The sequence below is a fragment of the Idiotropiscis lumnitzeri genome, chromosome 4 (genome assembly GCF_059441095.1).
Source record: "Idiotropiscis lumnitzeri isolate Australia: NSW breed Sydney's pygmy pipehorse chromosome 4, RoL_Ilum_1.0, whole genome shotgun sequence".
Taxonomy (NCBI): domain Eukaryota; kingdom Metazoa; phylum Chordata; class Actinopteri; order Syngnathiformes; family Syngnathidae; genus Idiotropiscis; species Idiotropiscis lumnitzeri.
Window position 1 is genome coordinate 31,040,501 of NC_142394.1, and position 16,449 is coordinate 31,056,949.

The window sequence follows — 16,449 nt, forward strand, 5'->3', positions numbered from 1 at the left end:
TATGTTGTCCTTTGTGTGCATTGGAGATGTGGACGAATGCGCCCTGGGATCAGACTGCGACAGTCACGCCAGCTGTCAGAACACCGACGGCTCCTACGCGTGCTCCTGCATCCACCCATACAGCGGCGATGGCAAGAACTGCACAGGTAGATGCCACGGCTGCAAGTGCTTCAAGTCGACTCCTTCGACCGTCTTTTGAGGAATAAAACTACTTTAAGCAAACGCAACCCACCCAGATTTATCATTAGCCCCGTAGCAACGCGCACGACAATGAAAATGATTTGTTCCCCTTCTGGACTTAGGTGAAAGTACAAAAGATGAAAATGAATATTTCCTCTTCCTGGAGCAGAGCCCGTCAAGTGCGAGCAACCCGGTGAACCTGACTTTGGCCACAGAGACGGCAGCAACTTCCTTCAAGGCAACAAAGTGGCCTTCCACTGCGAGAACGGCTACGAATTAATCGGAGCGGCTCAACTGCTGTGCCTGGAGACGGGAAGCTGGGACGGACCCGTTCCGTATTGCCAAGGTGATTAGCGCAACTTCAGCAAACATCTCCTAACCTTCACATCTGCCACATCCAACATGGCGGACGTAGCTGTTGCAACGAGCGCTCAATGAGGCGGGGTTTAGTTCTATTCGATATCGACGTCTGCTGTCGTTTTGTTTGCACAACAGCCCAATCTTGCCCGACGCCGACGGTTCCAGAGAATTCCGTCATGAACGGAAGCAACTTCACCTACGGAAGCAAGGTGACTTTCAGGTACCCTTTAACGCCATATTGTTTTTCCCCGCCACAAACGATGGTCCCCTGTGCTTTTTGTTTTTGTTTAGTTTTTTTTTTTTAACTGTATTTTCTTATGACCTCAAGTCATGATTAAGGACACTCATCGTCTTGACGGGATTTCCCCGTTTTGACATGCCTGTCTCAACTTTGCTTGCAGCTGCATGAAAGGTTTCCGTCCTCAAATCCCCTACGAGATCCAGTGTCTTTCTAGTCTGCGGTGGAGCGGGACGCCACCTATCTGCCATCCAGTGTCCTGCGGGGGACCGCCGATTGTGCGAAACGGCTACTACACCCTCACCACAAACACGTACAAGTCGATCGTCTCGTACTCCTGCGCGGAGGGCTTCAGGTATGGCCACATGCGTCTGGTACAAAATCAAAACCCAATCCAGCAATGCCTCAAGCACCAAAACGGCATTAAGCCTTGTTCAGGCTGAGCCAAACAAATCCTGACATTGTTCTGATGTCACAAGTGGAGTGATGTATTTGTTTGTGCAAAGACCACAGGGCCCCTTAGAAGTGGTTTGCGAAGATACGGGCGAGTGGAGCCGGCCGTACCCCCGCTGCATCAACGTCCTGTGCGACGACCCTCCAGCTCTGAGAGACGCTGTCACTCGAGGAGACAACTATGAACTGGGGAATAAGGTGCACTATGTGTGCAAGGAAGGGTAAATTAGACCATTTTGCTTAAAAAAAAAAACAAATGTGAACATGCCAACACCTTTATTCCCAGCCGGCCCAAGGTTGAAGCCAACTCCTGAAAGCGGGCCCCAAGAGCAAAAAAAGTCTTGTAGCTCTAAAACTGTTGTCACCATGTTTGCCACCTCACTCAGACAAAAGTTGTGTTTTGTCGTCTTGTGCCAACTTGGTGTAAAGTTTAATTTAGACAAAAGTAGTGCTTTGCTGACATGCTGGTGTCATGACCGATGTTGAAGTGAGTTGAGGAGCTTCATTGACTAAAATAGTGCTTTGCCGCCATCTTGTGGCATTTCTCTGTAATAACAAATAGATGGTAGTCATTGTCAAGCGTCAAGAGGAAAGTCAATCTTTTTGGCAGAACGAGGCGACCCCCAAAAGGAAGGGCCCTCTGTGGGCTTGGGCCGGCTTTTCCAAATTCCCAAATAACTTTCTCTTCCCTCTCTCGGTCTCCTTGACAGCTACACTATGATTGGCTCCGAGACCAGGGAGTGTCTGCCAAGCGGCCAATGGAGCGACAGCTCTGCTCAGTGTGTGCCTCTCTCCTGCGGCCCCCCGCCTGCCATCGACCACGCCGAGCCCTACGAGAGCCACCAGCTTTTCGGAGACACCGCCAATTATTACTGCACCGACGGCTACACGGCGGGCAACAACTCCAAGATGGTGTGCAACAGTCAGGGCGTGTGGGCGCCCCCCGATGGAGAGGAGGCCCCTCGCTGCATCGCCAACTTTTGCCTGCGCCCGCCAGAACTCGCCCACGCCATTTTGGACTCGGTCGGCAAACCCAAATACACGAGTGACTCGGAAGTCAGCTACAAGTGTGAGGAGGGCTTTGTGCTCAACACCACGGCGACGCTGCGGTGCCTGCTGGGAGGGGAGTGGGACCCTCGACCGTTCGATATCAGCTGCGTGCCCGTGAGGTGCTCCAAGCCGGACGGCATCGACCGGGGCTACGTGAGCGGAAGCGACTACAATTTCGGCGCCGTTGTGGCGTACAGCTGCGATAAAGGCTTCCTGATCCGAGGGGAGAAGAGGCGGACCTGCAAAGCCAATGGCGACTGGGGCGGAGTTTTGCCAACCTGCGTTCCCGTGTCCTGCTCCTCGCCGCCGCCGCTCAAGAATGGCTACATCCGGGTTAGCGACAGGGCACACGCCACATTTCATACCTTCACTGTTTTCCAGCCTTCATTGATCTAAGACAAACACTTTCGAAGCACGTCAAAATGAGGCGATCATGAAAAAGACGTTCGAGAAATGGAATCGCGTAAACCGATTCAGCACAAAGAAAAAACACCTTCAAATGCGGTTCATCAGCTAGCTCCGGAGGCGGCCGGTCGCTCATTTTTGGAGCAGGGGCTGAGGGGTGACAAATTTTTAAAAAAGGGCTTGACTAAGTGAGGCCGCTGGTGGATTTTAGTCCGACCTTTGTAAGTGTGATGCGGTCGCTAGGCGGCAACCTACTTTTACAATTCGTCGAGGCCAGAAAGGTGCCCAGTTCGTGACTGGCAAAAAAAGTGTCTAGCGCACAGCTCTGCTAGCGTGCTAGCTTAAATAACGTACAAAATCGTACATGGCGATGACACGCTTGTCTCTTTCTCCTCCAAAGGTCCGAGGTCGATTCCTCTTCAACAGCAAGGTGATCTACGCCTGCAACGCCGGCTACAGACTGCTGGGTCGTCCAGAACGAGTTTGCCAGGCCAACCGGCAGTGGTCCGACAACGACCCGCCCACCTGCGTCCTCTTGACCTGCGACGCCCCTCCCAAAATTGCGCATGGCCAATCCAAGGGCTCGGACTTCCAGGTGGGTCGCAAAGTGGAGTACTTTTGCGACGAGGGCTACGAGCTGGTGGGTGACGCCGTCTGGACCTGCCTCAAGTACGGCCGGTGGGACAAGACGAGGTCTCCGCGCTGCTCGCCCGTGCAGTGTCCGGAACCGCAACTGGAGGAGAACCACCTGGTTCTCAAAGGCTTGGACTCTGAAACTGAAACTGTGGAATTATCATGCGAAGATGGCTACATCCTAGAGGGGCCGCAGATCCTCCGCTGTTTGCCCTCCCAGGAGTGGAACGGCACCTTTCCGGTGTGCAAGCAGGTGCTTTGCGGCCCTCCGCCTGACGTATCGTTCGGCGGTCCTTCCTCCTCGTCTCCACCGTTTCCATTCGACTCGGTGGTCTCCTACAAATGCATGGATGGCTTCACGTTAAAAAAAGAAGACTCCGTGTCCTGTCTGTCCAGCGGCAAGTGGAGTCATCCATTCCCAGAATGCATTCCTGTGGAATGTCCTCAGCCTGTGGAGATTTCCAACGGCATCGTTGACGTTCAGGGTCTGATGTACCTCAGCAAGGCGCTCTACAGCTGCAAGACGGGATATCAGTTGGCGGGGAACGCGACTGTCCTGTGCGGAGAGAAGGGACTTTGGATCGGAGGGGTGCCTTCGTGCCGTCCCATCGAATGCTCGCCGCCCAGACAGATCGCCGACGGAAAAGTGGCTTTCACCAAACTTCAGTTTGGTCACAGTGTCACCTACTCTTGCCGCCGCGGCTACCGCCTTCAAGGCCCGGAGACTGTCCAGTGCCTCGCAAGTGGGGAGTGGAGCACTGAAGCATCCGTTTGCGTGCAGATATACTGCAGCCCTCCCCAGCCCATCCAAAACGGTTTCGTCGAAGGCCAGGATCACGGTTTCGGGGTCACCATTTTCTACAGCTGTTTCCCGGGCTTCCAGCTGATTGGTCAGGACCACCTCACGTGCGAGGAGTTTGGCTGGTCAAGTGCCGTTCCTGTCTGCGTGCCCTCCGACTGCGGCCTGCCTCCTCACATCGACTTTGGGGACTACGTCAGGCCCACGGAGGCGGGGGGAGGCTCGCCGAGAGATCTGAGCTTCCTCCACGGGACAACCGTCGAGTATCGATGTCACAAAGGCTACGACCTGACGAGCCCCACCAGGTTGGCGTGTCAGGAAGACGGAAGCTGGAACGGGACGGCACCCTCCTGTGTCCCGGCCGAGTGTGTGACGCCGCCCAGCCCCGAACACGGCCGCGTCAACGTAACGGACACGTCCCAAGGCAGCATGGTAACCTACACCTGCGAGGACGGCTACGAGCTGCAGGGAGAAGCGGTCAGGCAGTGCTTATCGGGACAACTGTGGACGGATGATGCCCCGGTGTGTCGCCCCGTTTCCTGCGGGGACCCGGGGCTTGTCGCTAACGGCACAGCTCACGGGGGGGCCTTTGTGTATCCGGAGGTCGTGCACTATAAATGCAATCCCGGCTTTCTCCTCAAGGGCGGCGATAGTATTTCTTGTCAGGTTGATGGGAAATGGAATGGACCGAAACCGCGGTGTGAGTTGGTGTCTTGTGGTCCTCCCAACCTCCCCGCGGATATCACTTTCAAAGGCAAAGACTTTGTCTACAACGAGGAGATTGAACTCATCTGTAAACCTGGACTCCTCATTAAAGGCAAGTCGGTCAGTGTTTGTCAGGCTGACGGCTCGTGGAGTCACGAGTCGCCTACCTGCGTCGCTGCCCGCTGTGAGAAGCCCGCTCCCATTCCTCACGGGCGCATACTGGGCTCCGAGTTTGGCTTCAACGGCAAGGTGACGTATGAATGTGACCAAGGATACGTTCTAAGTGGCGAGCCGACGCGTCGCTGTCAGTCCGACGGGCTCTGGGACGAACCGGCGCCACGCTGCGATATCATCAGCTGCGATCCGCCCGAGGACATCAGTCACGGCTTTCTGAACGGCTCCAGTTTCAACCACGACGACGTTGTGGAGTACGTCTGCTTCGAAGGTTACGTGGTGGTCGGAGACCCCGTCCTGCGGTGCTCGGCTCAAGGACTCTGGGTTGGCACCGTGCCCCAGTGTCGACCCTGCGTCTGCGCCCTCCCGCCTCTAAAATTTGGGGTGGTTCTGGGCCGCGACCGCGCCTGCGGCGATCAAGTTCACTTCCAGTGCGACGACGGGTACCGGCTGCTCGGTCCGGCTCGCGCCGTGTGCGAGAAGGGAGGGGTGTGGAGCCCCGGCGTCCCTGTGTGCAACCGCGGGAGGTGCACTGTCGCCCCGCCTGCAGTTGCAAATGCTGTCCTGCAGGGCGGCAGCGCCACCTTCCCGGACACCGTCGTGTACAGGTGCAGGCCCGGCTACCGACCCAGGGGCTTACCACACCTCTCCTGTGGGCGAGATGGCAGATGGGGCGAGCCGAGGATCGCCTGCGAGCCTGTCCGCTGCGGACAGCCGCCCGCTGTCGCGTATTCTCGAGTGGAAGAAGAAGCCGACGTCTTCCCAAAGCGCGTCACGTACAGGTAAACTGCCGTCAAGGATTACTTCAAAGTGCCTTTTAGGAGGAGCTTGTACACTGAATCCCCGTTTATCGCGGGGGGAACATTCCAAAAGAATTTTTAAGACGTATTTTCACTCCTCCCACATGCGTTCCACGTATTCGTTTGATGCTTCAAACGATCGATAATTCAATCTTGAGCAAAATATATTTTAACAGCACATTATTCAAGCAAACTACATCATTTGGTCATCGGAGTTTTGTAGCGAATGCTAACTTGCGGTGCCCTTCGCGGTACACAAAATATTTTTTTCTTTGCTTCCAGTAAATTCTTTTTTAACTAAATAATTATGGACCTTTTATTTCGGAAAAAAATCCCGCAATAACAAATCATTCTTTTATAACAAATGTGTGCCCCCCAATTATTAGCATCGCTGACGTCAATACTTGCTAAAATCCTCTTTTTGTATTTTTTTGAGATGATTGCATTTATTTGGAGGCTTTGAGCACATCTTGCCCAGTGTTGCCAATGCGCTTTTCTAACTTGTTAGACGAGCTACAAAAACTTGGCCGTGATGTTGCTGCAATTCCCACAGCTGCTACTTTAACACACACTGAGCAGCCACACACCCGAACAGAACATGCAGCAACACTTGCATCAGTTTCCGCTCATCGTTTTGGTGACTTTTTACAAAACACTCATTCCGTTCCGCAATAAAAAGTGAAACTCTGATGACAGAAATGTTTCACATTTCCTTCAACAAGTTGGCAGCAAAAAACTCGGCAGGAGCGACTCCCGTTACGTCACCGTAGTTCCTCGGCACCAAGTTGCCAGGATGGCACCAAAGCACTACTTTTATATCAGACAGGGCTTTGGCCGGAGTAAATGAATAACCGAGCATTTTCTAGCCGATGGATGCGAAAGGCATGCTCAATGATGTATGAAAGTTTTCCGCATTCGTGTCTCAACTAATGTTGTTCTTCCAGGTGCGAGGATGGCTACGAGCTGGCGACACAGACGGCGTCTCTCTCCTGCCTCAGTGACGGCACCTGGTCCAAGCACAGCATCCGTTGCCGGCCGGTCCCGTGCGGTCTCCCCGCGAATCCCGCCACGCCGCCACACCCGGTGATCACGGGAAAGGAGCTCACGGCTGTCGGCGGCACGGTCACCCTCTCCTGTCCCGCCGGCTTCGACCTGCAAGGCTCTGCGCTGGCCGAATGTCAGGTCTGAAAAGTGCAAGTGAAGGCAGGAAGTTGCCACGCGGGAGAGCCGAGCAAATCTTTTGTCTCTTTTTCTCTTGTGCAATAAGCTGGGTGGCAGCTGGGCTCCGAGCATCGCGTCGGTCTCGTGCGAGCCGGCGGTGTGCCAAAATCCCCCTCCGCTTGTGAACGGTGTCCGAGAGGGGGACAGCTACAACTATGGCGACTTTGTCACGTACTCGTGCCTGCCTGGCTTTGACATCAAGGTTTGTGCTCACCAAGCGAGAGATGAGTTGAACCGCTCAACTTTTTGACATTTTTCGACATTTGAATATTTGGTCCATGAAATTGTCTCGTCTGCCAATGTCGAGTCTCCTCAATTGGAAGCATTCCTATTGGCTGCGCTGTTCGTGGATGTTACATTTTTCTTTCCAATCACATTTCAGCTTTTATGTGTTGGCATGTGAGTCTTGTCCGCCCAGTTCCTTCAGAATCCGACGTCTTTCTGAAACTGTATTAGCAATGGTACTTATTCTTTCGCGAAACATGTCGACAGCGATCCGCACACATTGATGAGATCTTTAATAATCAGCACCTTGAGTGAGTGTGATGTATTTTATTGATTTGTTTTTCTCACGTTACGAGCTAAATATTGATTGTAGGTGGCGCCAATGCGTGCTGTTCTGCTTCGTATTGACGGATTGTGTCAAACACGTGCCAAGTGAATATTTGAGCCGTTCCACATTCTTCATCCTCCACGCTGATGTAATGGCCGAGAATCCAGTTCCAGAAAGTCACGTGACTTCCCTGCAACTCTCATTATTATGCTGAGTACACAAAGACATCTGATAAGATACTTCCTTGAAAGGAACATGAGATTACGATGCTGCCGACACGCAGACTTTGCAACATCAACGGTGGAAAAGGCCGGACTGAAGTCATAAATGCAGCTACTTGCCATGTCATTCACTCGCGTCAAATCTGTTTTTATTGCAACCAAGCAGAGGTGGCCGTAAGTCCTTTATGTGCAAGTCCCAAGTTCTAAACTTCAAATTTCAAGCAAGTCTAAAGTTATTGCGGAAAAAGGAAAATCAGGAAATTCCCTCCTGGTGACATTCTAAATTTGTATTAGTCAACATGTCACAACACACAGATGTCAACTAGTGCACAGTTTTAACTCACTAGGAACATGGAGTTGTAATTATGTACTTGATTCTCTCAGAGCTGGGCACTTGACCCTTTTTGCCAGTCAGTCCCCCCCGCCCTCCGCTTGCGATCTTTGTGCTCTTCCGGCCTCGACACGGCGGCCTTATTTATAAAAATGTGTCTTTTGTCTCCTTTTTCTTCTTTCTTCTTCTCCACAAACGTGCCCAATGCAAGTAAGTACGCTCTGTTGGTGTCATAGAGATGGTGGTATCACCCCCCCCTCTCTTATAATGGTATGCCCCAGTAGCTGGCAGGATTTGCGGGTTACGTGACGTCAGAATCACAAAATTCAGGCACGCTTGAGCGCACGTTGCTGTCTCACGTCGCCTTATACATAAAAGTAGTGGTTGTGGCGCTAAAGACGCGTTCGGAGGCCATTTTGGCCCAAGTAGTTTCATCACAGGCACGAGGGCCGATTCGTGGGCCAGACTCAAATCCCTCCATCGTACGTACGTGCTAGTAGATGAATGTCAAATAAATGCTCAAACTGCTTTTCATACATGTCCTGTAAGTTGTTTTTGTTTGTTTTTTTTTTCCACAGGGGGACTCTGTCCAGACCTGCCAGGCGGACAGAACTTGGAGTGGCACCCAACCAGCCTGTCTTGGTAAGTCTGTTCAGACGGGCGACAAAGTGGTGTCGCCCAACGCTTTGTTGATGCGGGCGTGCGTCGTCTCCCTAGCACAGTCCTGCGGGCCTCCCCCGACAGTCAAGAACGCAACGGTGCAGGCGACGGGACAAACGTACTTGCACAATGCCAGCTTCACGTGCCACGCCGGCCTGCAGATGGTCGGCCCGAATACGCTTGTGTGTCTGGCCAACGGCACGTGGAGCCTGCCCGTGCCTTCCTGTGAAGGTAAACGCCAAAAGCCAAAATGCCTTGCAGAGATGGGTGACTCGCAACCGCCAAGTTACTCCTCAAAATGTGGTGATACGTGGGCTCGAGCCTTAAGTCTTAAGCTTAAGCCTTAATAATAATAAAGGTTGACGACGACGATCTGATTGTGTCACTTCAGCAACTCAGGGATGCGAAAGCCCCAAGCAGATGCTGCACGGCAAGGTTCAAGAACACAACCTGATCACTGGCCGCGCGGTGCAGTTCAACTGCGACGAAGGCTACAGCCTGGTGGGAGATGCCCTGGCGATGTGTATGGGGGGCAACAACTGGAGCTCCACCTTCCCCACTTGCCAACGTGAGAAAGCAGACAGACCAAAATTCCAATGACAAGTGTCAATTCATTTTAACGTTTGGTCCCACCATACCCCGCCATAGCCAAACTGTGCCCCACTCCTCCGGGCTGGAAGGACAGCAGGACGGAGGCCCGCAAGTTTTACGTGGGTCAGTCAGTGCGGGTGAGCTGCCCCAAAGGCCAGCAGGTGAGAGGGGGCGGCAGCATCTCGTGCAGGCCGGACCAGACCTGGAGACCCATCAGCTCTGTGTGTGAGCGTACGTACCTCATTTATAGTTAAAAAAATATATATATTTTTTAAAATGTACTGAATTGTACTTATTAAATTGATAAACTAAAAAGAAACTGTAAACCACTGTAATATTATGCACAGTTTCAATATTATTATTTTTTCCACGCCCAAAGAGAAATTCCAATTTTGGGTGTTCAAATATACTTTTGTTCAAATTGTGTTTTTTATTCATTTGGATTGTGCTGTTTAACGACCAGCTCAACCAATCAGGAAAGCACATTCTAATGTAGCAAATCCAGTGAACCCTCGCAAAATCGCCATTTGGCCGTCGCAATAAAAGTAGTACATTGGCGCTAACTTAATTCGGTTTCTTGGTGCCAAAGACGTCAATTGCAGAGTTTTGTTTTTGTGAATGCGATTGTCGCCACGTTTGAGCTGTCTTTAAAAGAAAAAGGTTAACTTTTCTGCCTCTCTTTCTCTTCTTGCGACATCTCAAACATTGGATTGAGGCTGATAGTTTTAAAACAAATGATTTTTGTTTCCGCCGCTCAAAGGAAATAGAAATTGCAAACTTTTGATATCGGTTGTTGAAAGAGCTTTTACATGCTCTCTCGTCTTTTTTGTGGATTTTCACCGACGCTTTGATTTCAACCACTTGAGTCTGCATCAAACGCTGTCACTGTGTCTGATTATCCGTTACCATAGCGACCTTTGTCACATCAGCCTTTGGTCCAGCTCAAGTGCTCTCGGCTTGTTTGTGCATCCGGCGTGTCATCTTTTGAATTCCCGTTTTATTTACTGCCAGATATGATGCATGATGTGGAAAACAAATCATCCTCATGTGGTCCTGAAAATGAGCATTTCGAGTATCATTTTATAAAAGTGGTTCTGGTCACGAGGGGGTCTTTCGAAAACATTTGTCGGCTATCGTGTGTAACCGGTGGGTCGTTCCATCTGGGCTGTTGTACAGGGGTCTCCTGTGGCCCCCCCCTCCACGTGGCCCACGGGGTGGTGAGGGGGGCGGTCTTCCAGTTCGGGGACGTGGCCGCGTACTCGTGTTTTGCCGGCTACGCCATGGAGGGCGTCGGAAGGAGCCGGTGTTTGGAGAACGGCAGCTGGACGCCGCCTCCCACGTGCAGAGGTAGAGCTGGGGGTGGGGGGGCTGCGACACCCACTCGTGCCCGCTTTGATGCTCCTCCTCCCCTTCCAACACAACGTTCGTTTCTGTCCTGTGTGACTTGCTTTGAGTCGCATGTACAGTAAACCCCCGTTCATCGCGGGGGATGCGTTCCCACCCACCCGCGATTCGGTGAAAAGGGAGAGAAACACTTTTTTTGTGGCTTTGCCATGAGCGCTTGCTTCAATTTGTTTGTTTCTTTGGCACGTGTCGAAACAAACATTGGCGTTTCGGTCATCACAAAAGGTCACCATGGAGCCGCAACAAAAATCATCTTCATTGCGATTCATTCTTATTTTTTTCAAGATCCTCTTTGTCTATATTTTAAAAAAAATCCAATGAATTAAAATGACTGTATTACATGAAATAATATCCGATGTATTCTCGTGTGGTGCTTCAGTGAAAGGTGTGCGACTCTTTTCGGACAGAATGCTGTTCTCAATTTTTTTTTTTTTTAAACTTATTGCAGGTTTGTGAACCAGCAAGTTGCGATGTTGCGGGGGTTGACTGTACTGTAACGTACGAGTCAGCGTCATTCAGGAAGTCTTTTCAGTTTCTGTCACCATGACTTTGGAATTTTCATTTCGCAACAATCATTTGCCGAAGGCTGTGTGGCTGAAAAAAAAAAAAAAAAAAAGGAAGGGCAACATTCTGGACATATTTTTGTGGCCGAAACTAAGAAAGCAACTTGCATTCTAAACTGTGTGTGTGTGTCAGCTGTGTGTTGGCTGCCCTGCCAGAACGGAGGTATGTGTCAACGTCCCAACACTTGCGCCTGCCCAGAAGGATGGATGGGCCGACTCTGCGAAGAGCGTGAGTAGCTGAGTCATTCGTGACAAAAACTACACACGCACGCACATCAGAATGAAAAAAAATCACTTCAACATTGTTGCTTGGCACTTGTTGTAGTTTGGTAAAAAAAAAAAAAGAACAAATGAAATGAAGATTAATTTTCATCAGCGTTGTTGTCCCTCCTTGAACAGCCATCTGCATCCTGCCGTGCTTGAACGGAGGTCGCTGCGTGGCCCCCTACCAGTGCGACTGTCCCACCGGGTGGACGGGCACCCGCTGCCACAGCGGTGAGTGGTCGCGGCTTTGTGACAGCCGGGCGGCTGGAAGCGAGGCCTTCTCGTTAATTTTGGGCTGCGTTTACAGCTGTGTGTTCATCGCCGTGTCTCAACGGAGGCCGATGCATCAGGCCCAACAGGTGTCACTGTAGTCCAGGTTGGAGTGGACACGACTGCTCCAGGTAACGCTTTTTAATCGTAAAACAGCTTGCCGGTAGACCAACAACTGTTTATTTATTAAAAAAAAAAAACAAAAGCTAAAATATTTGCCTTTGTCATCGAAGGAAAAGGCGGTCCGGATACTATCACTTCTGAACGTCCCCGTTTGGAGGGAACGTCTTCACAAAGCATCTCCAGCAAAGCAAGAAACTATTTGTAAAATAAAGCTGTATTTTTTCATATAAAGAAGCGACAGTATTGAACATATGCTGCTATATACGTGTAAAAATGATGGATGCGTTTGTCCAGTGGATGTTTGTTTGGTTTTTGGAATTAAAGCAGCAATCGCTGCTATTGACGTGAATTGGACACATTTGGTGGGTGTTGTGCATTTATGATGACGACCAATAGGAAGGGATTCCAAACGCTTTATTAAATCCACCACACACAGAAAATCGTCGCCATCTTCGGCAAGTGTTTCATTGACCAAACTCGCTTTTCACCTCGATCATTTTGGACTTCAGCTTGTCGCTATTGGCCCCAGTGAACTCTGCTACCTGTAAAAATGGAAGTTGGAAGAAAGAACAAATATGGAAATGAAAAAAAAAAAAAGAGGAGACCAAACACAGCAGTCCTTGATTAGATGTTCCGCTTACCTTCTTGCCTTTCTTGTAAAATTGGAATGTGGGCATGCAGGAGATTTTGCATTCAGTGCTCACATCCTGAAGACAAAAGTGGAAATGAGTCAAGGTGCACCGGTCCAAAAATGTTGGCGTCACACTTCAAGTTGACGTTGCTCATTAACCGCAAGATGAGCCTTTCCTTCACTATCTGCTTGGCTACAAAAGACAAAAAAAGTTTTGACAACCTTCCAATTCCATTTTGTTTGCACGATGCTCAGCGGAAGAATTGTCGCTGCATATAATACACGACGATCCGTCAAACATGGGCCAAAATCATCGGCCAAACGGCTGACGTTTGCCCGTTTGCTTTAAATCTTCATGCCCTCCCACCGCATACGTAACACTGGCCCGCTTTATTTCTTTTCGTTAATCTACACAATAAAATGTGATGATTGTTGAGTTCTTACAAGAGACGTGCCATTCAAAACAAAACAAATCTTCACATAGAGAAACACCGCTGATGCTGCCCAACGTAAGGAACGGGCCTGGATGTCACCGATTTACACGCAAGCTGAGAAGTTTGCTTTCAAAAATGCAAAAAAATACAAATGAAATCAATGTGGTCAATATGACACACAACCAACTAGTGCCAACACAAACGCACACGACAAAGATTTAACGTCCTTATAAATGGATTCATTAAATGCTTTTTTCCTGCCACTGATTATTTGCGTTTCATTCTATTTCCATATTGAGTTTGTTGAACACAAAATGTTTATTTTATGATCAATTTGATTGGGGTGGCGAAATCAAATAGAAAATCGCCTTTGATTTCATGCATTTTGAAAGAAAAAAGTGATATTGAGATTATATTTACAGTTGACCGCCGCCATTTGGATACAAATTAGGACCAGACCGGGATGCATGACGCCCATTGAAATGCATTGGGGGGAAAATAATCTATTTTATGCATTATGCATTTTCTTAATTAAGCTGCCCTTTTTTTTCTTCAGAAAATCCCTATCTGTAGTATTATTACATATAAATCGCTCCCTTAGCCCAAAATTTATATATTAAAAAAAACAGCTTTCAATTAGCCACAACTGTGCCTCAAGATACAACTGGAAGAGCTCAAATCGGAAAGGACGAAAATCTTGAGCTTGGGAACTTTCATGACCTGAGTTGACTTGAACATGTTGCAGCATTGAAGATTTTGAACATTTTCATGTCCGCTCTTCGCCTACCTCATTCTTATCTACGTCGACTTTGAGGAAAATCACATCTGCGTGATCCGGGCTCATGGACAATTCCTGCAAGAGAATCAAACAAACGCTTGAGCTGTTTTGCCATCTCGGCGCACAACTTGATCAGAAATGCGACAGGTGCCGTCATCAACTCACCTCAAAAACTGGACCAATCATTTTACAAGGTCCACACCAGGTGGCTGTGAAGTCCACCACAATCAGCTTGTCTCCATTGTTGCCCAAGTATTTATGAAAGTCCTCCTAGAAACGTAAATCGTTTCGAGTGAGCAAACGCCCTCTTTGGTTAGCTTATTTCTGCCCTATTTGGGTGACCGGGAGTTCTTTTTTTATATAAATTCATGCAAACATCAATCTTGAATTGTTGATTTGATTGCATCTGAAATCAGATGGAATGGCGCCCGACTGAACAAGCCAAAATCAGCCGTGACGACTTCCAAGTTGAGGAGAGTCACTACCCATAAAGAGGTGGCCTCATTTAAATTAGGGCTGCATAATATATTGACGGAAAATACTGTCACGTGACGTCACACGCAGTGCAGAATGCAGAAGATGTGCAATAAATTCAGATGTAAGTGTATGCTTTTAATCTAACGTTGACGGATCTGCGCGTGTGTCCGTTTGTGTTCCAAACATGGAACCTAATTAGCGCAGCACTTTTACCCCCCCCCCCATGTTCCACCCTTCCTTATTGCCATAATGAGGAGGGGTCATAACAGTCACCCTCGTATAATTGCAGGATAAACATACATATAGCACTAATTCTGATTTACATTTAAAACTCGTTTAAAAACATTACCCTTGTGAACAATAGTTGACTGCCGCGGAACGAATAAGTCTTGGATAAACCATTTCTTACGCAGAGCACGAACGCATCGTGACGTCATCGTGAGCCGGTGACCAGGTTGGATCTCCATTTTGAGGTCATTTGACGCTTCGAATTAAAGCAAATCAATCCGAGACAAGAAGTCCGGCGAGAAGAACAGTGACTCAGAAAAAGTGAGTTTTATGACCACCATAAGGATGACTTATTTCAATGAAATATTGAGCAGCAAATTGTAGATGACTAATCATTTTTTAGAGCTGCATTTATATGCCGAATCGACATTTACTGTAAATTAAATGTTATTTTCACCGGTTCGAAATACTCCAAACTCAATTTTATTGTCATCGTTAACTATTTGGACAAGAATCGCCCTGTTTCCGGAAATGTTGGCGTGATGCCGCTTGTGTCCGTCGTGACGATACCGCGTTACAGTTACCGCTAGCATTAGGGTTAGCATTAGCTTTAGCTTCGATGCCTGGCCTCGGCCCCGCTGTATTCGAGTCACTCCAACGGCCCTCGACGGAGCTCCGTTGACTCTTTGCAGTTACTTTAATTATTTTCAAGTTTTTTTTTATTAACGGCGTATTTTGTTTCTTTCGTGTACATTAAATCATTACTGTCTGTATGTTCGCCAATTCAAGATCCGAACTATTACTTCGGTAGTTACGTGACAGCGAAGTCCACACGTTACGCAAAATTGTTGAGTGCAATCGTTTGGATGTACCAAAACGACGCCATTTGGGGCGAGTAAAAGCTAAAGAAAGGGTTCTAGAGCCACTGAAGAAAATTAAACTTACCAAGCTTTCAATGGAGATGACAACCATAGCGACTGTTGGTGGAGGAAAAAAATCCACGTCACTTTTGCAAACCAGCCTGTCGGTGAACTGGAAAATGACTAGCGCGTTTTTGCAGAGGCACGGCGGCAGTTTTACAGTTTGCACAACACGCTCCTCCCTGCGTCAAGTTTAACACAGCCACAAGAGGAAGCGGTGTTACTTTCCAAAATAAAAGGTAAGTAGAACTACTTAATTGCAGCCCGCACTCATTGCAGTATGCGTGCAGTATCTTTTAGTGAACATGTACGGCTAGCTCGTACTGGTTGTCTTTTTTTGATTTTTTTATTTCTTTGCAAACAATGTACCATATTAGCTATACATCTTTAGCACATCATCTCAGGACAAAACACTGTGCTCAAGTTACCACTGGGCCTTGCAAACCAACACTGCTGGAGTATGGTGCCTGTGGGCAGAAATGAAGCCAATAAAACCAAATACATCTTTAGAAGTTTTGAGAAATGTATAGAAGAAAAATGCCTGCAAACATGACTCTGTTTAGATGGTATTCAAGGACCAAAGAAAGCTATTCGAACACCCTTTGAACTGAAATATACTTCATTTACATTCATTCCGCGATATGATTCATTTAAATATCTGTTACAAGCTTCACAAAAAGTAGCTGTTGAAAAATGTGATTGATCAATGATTTTTTTTTGTGATTAATTAGTTTAAAAAATGTAATTTCTTGATGGCACTTCTTTTTTTTTTAACTACCCGAAAGAAAATGACACTGACTTCATGTTTTTAAATTTTGCATCATCAACCTAATTCACTCAACAGATTTGCTCTTCTGTTCCCATTATTTTTATGAATCATTTGTTTTGTCAATGTCCAACATTTTACAGTGTAATATTTCAAAACAAACCATTTTATTTCACAGTACATGAAAGCACAGCTTTACTCCGTTCATTGTTGCCTG

The 16,449-nt window shown here is 48.5% G+C and overlaps 3 protein-coding genes across 5 annotated transcripts in view; 2 read left to right on the top strand and 1 right to left on the bottom strand.

Moving 5' to 3' along the window:
- The window catches only part of svep1 (sushi, von Willebrand factor type A, EGF and pentraxin domain containing 1), a 52,522-nt gene extending 39,462 nt beyond the window's left edge, over positions 1-13,060 (top strand). Inside the window, exons 32-49 of the mRNA XM_088292609.1 lie at positions 27-146; positions 350-526; positions 676-760; positions 942-1,133; positions 1,285-1,452; positions 1,942-2,614; positions 3,087-5,779; positions 6,742-6,979; positions 7,065-7,220; positions 8,702-8,765; positions 8,841-9,014; positions 9,175-9,351; positions 9,432-9,605; positions 10,551-10,721; positions 11,475-11,570; positions 11,741-11,836; positions 11,913-12,006; positions 12,109-13,060. Of these exons, the coding sequence (XP_088148735.1) occupies positions 27-146; positions 350-526; positions 676-760; positions 942-1,133; positions 1,285-1,452; positions 1,942-2,614; positions 3,087-5,779; positions 6,742-6,979; positions 7,065-7,220; positions 8,702-8,765; positions 8,841-9,014; positions 9,175-9,351; positions 9,432-9,605; positions 10,551-10,721; positions 11,475-11,570; positions 11,741-11,836; positions 11,913-12,006; positions 12,109-12,139 (5,579 nt within the window). The 3' untranslated portion in view covers positions 12,140-13,060. The remainder of the gene's footprint in view (positions 1-26; positions 147-349; positions 527-675; positions 761-941; positions 1,134-1,284; positions 1,453-1,941; positions 2,615-3,086; positions 5,780-6,741; positions 6,980-7,064; positions 7,221-8,701; positions 8,766-8,840; positions 9,015-9,174; positions 9,352-9,431; positions 9,606-10,550; positions 10,722-11,474; positions 11,571-11,740; positions 11,837-11,912; positions 12,007-12,108) is intronic.
- Positions 12,398-15,659, bottom strand: txnb (thioredoxin b). The gene is made up of 5 exons (XM_088292608.1): positions 15,492-15,659; positions 14,007-14,111; positions 13,851-13,916; positions 12,640-12,705; positions 12,398-12,540 (listed from the first exon to the last, which is right to left on the bottom strand). The coding sequence occupies exons 1-5, from the start codon at positions 15,516-15,518 to the stop codon at positions 12,463-12,465; spliced, it is 342 nt and encodes a 113-aa protein (XP_088148734.1). The 5' UTR covers positions 15,519-15,659; the 3' UTR covers positions 12,398-12,462.
- Positions 14,748-16,449, top strand: part of poln (polymerase (DNA directed) nu) — a 28,126-nt gene continuing 26,424 nt past the window's right edge. For all 3 annotated transcript variants that reach the window (XM_088292598.1, XM_088292600.1, XM_088292599.1), the window contains exons 1-2: positions 14,748-14,867; positions 15,607-15,705. The gene's annotated coding sequence lies outside the window, so the exon portion shown is untranslated. The remainder of the gene's footprint in view (positions 14,868-15,606; positions 15,706-16,449) is intronic.

What these genes read in the sequence shown, in the direction of transcription:
- txnb (XM_088292608.1), bottom strand. Translation starts at nt 15,518, where the DNA reads ATGGTTGTCATCTCCATTGAAAGCTTG. An exon ending in TCATCTCCATTGAAAGCTTG is followed by an intron (nt 14,112 to 15,491) that starts GTAAGTTTAATT and finishes TTACGTTTCTAG; the next exon opens with GAGGACTTTCATAAATACTT. An exon ending in TTTACAAGAAAGGCAAGAAG is followed by an intron (nt 12,541 to 12,639) that starts GTAAGCGGAACA and finishes CCATTTTTACAG; the next exon opens with GTAGCAGAGTTCACTGGGGC.